General features: G+C 37.9%; 1 protein-coding gene across 1 annotated transcript; it reads right to left on the reverse strand.

Moving 5' to 3' along the window:
• Positions 1 to 3279: 3279 nt before the first annotated feature.
• LOC137084408 (chymotrypsin A-like) lies at positions 3280 to 5646 on the reverse strand. Its single transcript, XM_067450654.1, has 7 exons — positions 5527 to 5646; positions 5294 to 5397; positions 5133 to 5212; positions 4958 to 5036; positions 3888 to 4068; positions 3611 to 3744; positions 3280 to 3492 (listed from the first exon to the last, which is right to left on the reverse strand). Exons 1-7 carry the CDS (start codon positions 5576 to 5578, stop codon positions 3331 to 3333), a joined length of 792 nt encoding a protein of 263 aa, XP_067306755.1. The 5' UTR covers positions 5579 to 5646; the 3' UTR covers positions 3280 to 3330.
• Between the last annotated feature and the right edge of the window lie 981 nt (positions 5647 to 6627).

A 6627-nucleotide genomic window follows, 5' to 3' on the forward strand; every position in this document is an offset into this window, starting at 1 on the left:
GATAAAAGGTCAACAAATATCCAGTCCACAATCATTTTTTATATTGAAAATAAGTTATTTTGTGTGTATGTTTTTTTTTTTTCAAATCAGTTTTGAATCCGTTTTTGAAAATAATTTATGAACTTGGCAGTTAAAGAGTGATAAGAGTGACAATGAAACAATGACAGCAGCTCAACAATAAACATGGAATCATGTATGTAAACTTGCAACAGAACACATTTTAAATTATTTTACTTTTGATTATTTTATTTATTTCTGAAGAGCTCTTTAGAAGCCTGTATTGGTGTACTTTAAAGGGATAGTTCACCCAAAAATTAAATTTCTGAGTTTCTTTGGTCTGTTGAACATAAAATAATATATTTTGACGAACGTTTGTAACCAAATGTTTGCTTTGGGGGCAACATTGACTTCCATGGTAGGAATGTGTCTTCATTTGTATTCTACATAAAGAAATGCATACAGGTTTGGAACAACTTGAGGGGGAGGAAATTATGACAGATTTTTTGTGGGTGCACTGTCTCTTTAAGCAGTCATTCTGAACCAGTAACCACTTTACTGACAAATCTGAAATTCAAAAATGTTTAATCCTCTTTATTAATTTACTATTATGACTATATTATTATGTAATTATTTGTCTCATTTTAATCTAAATATTTTTTAAATATCAAACTGCTAAATGATAAATTGATAACATTAATAGGCTATAACCTATTAAATTAACCGTTCTAATGTCTAGAAAAAATAAGTCTGCCACGCTCTGATAAAGTATGGAATATTATATTATATTATCCATTAAAAAAAACAATAGGCCTACCTTTAGTTCACGGATGTGTCTGTCATCACATGCTTTAAGTCAGACAGCCTGAGACACTGAAATGCTTCTCTGCAAAGGGTGCAGTTTGTCTTAGGTTCATCTTAAGTTACTGGACAGCCCTATATCTGGAAATCCTCTTGCGTTCAAACCAAACTGTGGACGCTCGACATGTTTTTAAAAAACCGCGCAGGTTTCCAGCGCATGTTCTCGAGACTCCGTCGCTATGGCAGCAAAGCGCCGCTAAAATGCAATCTTGTGCATCGCGTCCCATATTGGTTTGATACGGGACGCGTCATTTTGCTTATTTTAAAAATTGATTGGACTAGTACCTAGCGTCCCCCCCAAACCTACGCCATGGCCAGTGGGGTGGCCAGGGGTTCGCCAGGGGTGGCCGTGGCCACCCCTGGCCACCCCCTGGTGGCGCCACTGGCTCAAAGGTCACCAAAACAGGCAAAATAATGTGATGGTATTTTATTGAAGAAGCCACTTTAAGTGCAAACAGTGCCCAATATAAGATATCGGAAAAAGCAAATAATTAACAGGCATTTCACACGTTAAAACACACCACTGCCAAAATGCGTAATTCATTGATATACTGTACAATAATTCGCCGACAAAAAAATAACAACAATGCGTTTAGCTTTGCTCTGACAAAACTACAGTACCCTTGTGAAGTTCATGCACTTAGCCCAGTCAAAACTGATTCATCATTGATTCAAACCTCTTTCAGCAGCTGTTGGGGTTGCTAGTTGCAGATGTCCTGAGTGTGTATTATGATGGACAGGATCATGATGATAGTCTTCGAGTCACAGGTGTAATCCACGTTTGAGAGTTGGTTCACTCTACCACTCCTTACTGTAGAAACGGCTTGTGTGTATATATATACTGTATGTATGCCACTTTAGCATAGCAATCACTTGAATATACATCTACAACGAGTTATCGCGCTAAAAACCTGGCTGTCACGAATGAGCGCGTCTGCCTGCTGATCGCTGATTGACTGAAAGTGCGCGCGCTCGTGCGCTGGAACCCGCCCAATCTGGCAACACCGTGTGTGATTTGTGCTTTGAGTCATGTGCAGGCGCGATGTAACCAATAGGGTGTTGGAATGGTATATGTTTACACTTCTCATCCAACCACAATCAAATTCACACTATCGATGACGCGATTTATCTGCATAGTTTTTTTTTAAACAAGATGAAATGAAAAAAAAAAAAAAAAAAAAAAAAAAAAAAAAAAGATGAAATGAAAGAGGAGTAACGAGGCTATTTTTAAAAAGTAAGGAGTAGAAAGTACAGATAATTGCTTGAAAATGTAAGGAGTAGAAGTAAAAAGTAGGCAGAAAAATAATTACTCCAGTAAAGTATAGATACCCAAAATTTCTACTTAAGTAAGGTAACGAAGTATTTGTACTTCGTTACTTGACACCTCTGCTTAAGAGGCATTCCAGGATGCACCTCATAAAATGGGTATTTACATTTACATTTAATCATTTAGCAGATGCTTTTATCCAAAGCGGCTTACAAAAAGGGGAGAGCAATAGAAGCAACGAAACAAACAATAGCAACAACCTGCAAGTGCTGTAAGAAGTCTCAGTTAATTCAGCACAGTACACAAACAATTTACTTTTTCTTTTTTCTTCCAAACAAACAACAGAAAATTGAATTGGATAGTTAAGTGCTAGTCTTTATTGGTCAGGTGCAGTTGGAAAAGATGTGTCTTAAGATGCTTCTTGAAAATGGCTACAGACTCGGCTGCAGGAATTGAGATCAGCAGGTCATTCCACCAGGTGGGAATGTTCCAGGACAAGGTCAGAAGGTCAGTGAGAGCGATTTCATGCCTCTTTGGGATGGAACCACAAGGCGTCATTCACTTGCAGAACGCAAGCTTCTGGAGGGTGTGTAAGTCTGAACAATTGATTTATATTGGTGCAGAGCCAGTGGTTGTTTTGTAGGCGAGCACCAGTGCCTTGAATTTGATGCGAGCAGCCATTAGCAGCCAGTGCAGTCTGATGAAGAGAGGCGTAACATGCGCTCTCTTCGGCTCATTAAAGACCACTCTCGCCGTTGCATTCTGGATCATTTGCAAGGGTTTGGGCATGCTGGAAGGCCAGCTAGAAGAGCATTATGGTTGATGAACCGAGCTGAATGGAGAAATTTTGATGAAGTGCTGGGTTGGTTGAGACAACTAATAATGCTGTCTTTGCATAGGTATTTAGTAGAAAATAAAATATAAGCTAGTTTTGATCTTTTTAACATTTTGTTCATTACATTCACAGGAATAGCCACAATTTAATTTGTGTAATGTATGTTTATGTATTGATTACATTATGATTATTCTTAAAATAATAATAATAAAAAATAAGTGTGTCTAAACCTTTGACTGGTAGTGTTTAAATTAAATCTGAATCTAAATATTTTATATAAGTCTTTACTATAACAAGTCCAAGAAACAGGAAACAAATGTCATGTCATACATCTTTATTAAAAGAAATAAAGACAGTATTTATGGCTGCTTTAGTTTGAAGCAATGGTCTGGTCAACCCAGGCACGGAGTTTGGTGACACGGGCGTACACAGCAGGAGTGGAAGTGGAGCAGGTGCTGCTTCCCCAGGACACGATACCAACCAGAGTCCAGACTCCATTCTTCTCACAGACCAGAGGACCACCAGAATCACCCTGGAAAACACATAGAAGAGTTTGTGATCAAAACAGTTATCTATACATGTAAAATGAAGTTTCATTAATAGTAATGTATGAATAAATAATTGTCATATCTATTTATTGGGGAGCTCACCATGCAAGAAGAAGCACCAGCGGCTCCAGCACAGATCATCAGATCAGTGATGTTGGTTCCCCAGTAACGCTTGCAGTCATCGTTGGTCAGCAGAGGCAGAGCGGCCTGCTGGAGCAGGGCAGGGGTATCAGGGGCTGAAAGGACAGATTGGCAGCATTTTAAAAGCGTTCATCATAGAAAATAGATATCAGGACGGAGATCTAACTCAAGTTTGAACTTCTTTAACTATAAAAACTGAACAAATGCCATAAAACTGAAAAGAGATTCTGAAACTCACCATTGTACCTGGTCAGGCCCCATCCTGAAGTCACACACTTCATGCCTCCGGGGAAGTTGTCAGTGGTTTCAGCGAGGCACACGGGAGAAATGCGTGTGTTGATCTGAGCGGGAGTGGCCAGCTTGATCAGGAGGATGTCGTTGTTGATGGTGAAGCTGTTGTAGTTAGGGTGCTTGATGGACTTTGGGAAGAAGATACAGGCACGTCAGCATTCTAATTTTAAGCTGTCTTCGGAAACACTGTTTTCAGGTTTTTATTAAAAGACTACCTTCCGGCAGTGGGTGACGTAGGATAGTTTTTTAGCAATGATTTTCTACAATGGGCAATCTGTGCCGCCACTGCTGAAACTTTATCAATAATAAATCATATTAGCTATACGTTGTGATTGTGAAGTTGCAAGTTTACTCTACAAATGACTTTTTAGTGAATCAAAAACATGTACTACAGCATGACCAGTGTAATTCACGAAACAAATGACGCTTAAGAGCTGGCTATTTTAATGAATAGTTCAAAAGGTTCCCTCTTTGAAGGATCCTTTACTGAACTGAATCGATAAGGGCTGTGTTTCTCAAAAGCAAAGTTGATCAATGACCAATGGTGAAAATGGTTCTAGAATTTATGAACTACTAAGGCTGACTTATTTACTGAAGTGAAAGTTGTCTTTATAAGGGGCCATAAAACATTGAATGTGCTGTATATTGAATGCCCTATTTAAAAAAAAAAAATCAGTATAATCAGTTTTCTTCTCAAATGGGATTCTATGCCATCCTTTTAAATCTTACATAGGAAAACATTACATGTATTACACTGAAAGAGGTGGTCCTGAATAGTCATTTTGAATATTTTCAGTGATGTCGAATGCATTAGGAATATTTTGCGTAAACATCATCACTGACTGATTTTCGATATGACATATTGTTAAAGATGCTATATATTTTTCGTAAATAAATGAACCAATTCCGCTTTATATGTTTATGTAGTGAATGTGGACAGAGGTTTCCCACTGAAAAACAGAATTCAGCAAGAAACAAAGAAATAGTCAATAAAATAGATATTGAGGTTCGACGTACTTTTCCAACAGCAATGGTCTGAATGGCCTCAGAATTGGATGAACGATCATGCTCACCCAGGACAACACGGTGGGAGGTCCTGTATAAAAATATATAGGTAATCAAAATGGTGTAATAATATAATTTACATTAAAAATTATTCCCCAATAGAGTTTACTTTTTAATACTGTCTTACCTGACATTGCAGTGAGCAGCAGTTACAACCCACATCTCGTTGATCAGGGAGCCACCACAAAAGTGGAAGCCAGTGGAGTCCTGTAATATATTTTTAATTATATAAAAAATGAATAAATCATTTGAGGATTAATAAAGAAGTGTTATTTGCACCAGTTTTACCTGCAGAGACACCTGCCAGGGCCAGGAGTGAGGTCGTGCCTCCTCACCGTTCACAATCCTGGCATAGCCAGTGACAACAGGGGGGATGGCAGGAACGCCACAGCCTAACAGACCAAAAAATTACATCAAAGCAATTTAACAGATCGATGAATCCTAAACACTATTTAATAAAGGTTAGCCAGTCATAAAGGCTGGTATAAAAGTATCTTATCATAAGAAAAACAGGATCTTACCATAGGCTGCACCAAAGAAGGCAAGACAGGAGAGGATCCACAAGAAGGCCATTGCTGCTCTTGAATGCTGTCTGCTCCTCTGAGGGCTTTATATATCCAGTCCTCATTCATATGCTGGACATCTTATCGCTCCACTGTGGGATATTGTGCACCTTGCTTTTTCCACCCCTACAAAAGATAATGCTCCCTCCCTCTGGTTGCTTTTTCAATCAGGTGTAAAACTTTCCTTAATTAATTACATTAACATTTATGCATTTGACAGACTTATGAGAAATGCATTGAAAGTAACCATTTTATCAGTTCATGCATTACATGGGTGTAAAACCTTCAGCTTGGCATTGCTAACACCTTGCTCTACTATTGTAACTACAGAAATACTACCTACTTACCTATTAAAGAATGTTGTTAACTCTCTCAGATTTACAATGATTTCATTAATGACATTCATATACAGTTACATGGAGGTTATTTTAGATGAATGCTATTCATTTGTGAATTAATTGCCATAATTATTGCTCTAATATTATTTTCAATATCTCAGTTTCATGCAAAACATTTCTTAGGAAAACTGTACTCAGAAAAGTGACATCCTCCATGAATATAGTCGATATTATGCCTGCGTGGTGGAAATGGCCATGGTATATTTCACATGTGAGCTGCTACTGTTTGCTTATTTCATGTAGACTGCACAAAAAGCTTCCTTTAGGTTTAATTAGAGGATTTTATATTTTGCATTGATTAAATAAGCGTATTCAGTGAATTCAGCTCTCTTTTACTTTTTGTTGCATAACATACATTTTTCAAAAGCTGTTATGGTGACTGCTGTAACCCTGACCTGACAAGCTATTTTCATACACACTGATAAAACCATGTTCCTGGTTCCAAGGCCTCTGTGTCCACATCTGCACTGATTCCCAACTCATATCTAAGCCTTTTCCATATGTTCATGAATTCAGCTGTATACTGTATATGTACATAATTACATTATCTGCAACCAGTTTACTTTGTACTGGATATGCCTACACTCTAAAAAATGCTGGGTTAAAAAACAACCCAAGCTGGGTTGAAAATGGACAAACCCCGCAATTGGGTTGTTTTAAC

The sequence above is a fragment of the Pseudorasbora parva genome, chromosome 1 (genome assembly GCF_024679245.1).
Source record: "Pseudorasbora parva isolate DD20220531a chromosome 1, ASM2467924v1, whole genome shotgun sequence".
Lineage (NCBI taxonomy): Eukaryota > Metazoa > Chordata > Actinopteri > Cypriniformes > Gobionidae > Pseudorasbora > Pseudorasbora parva.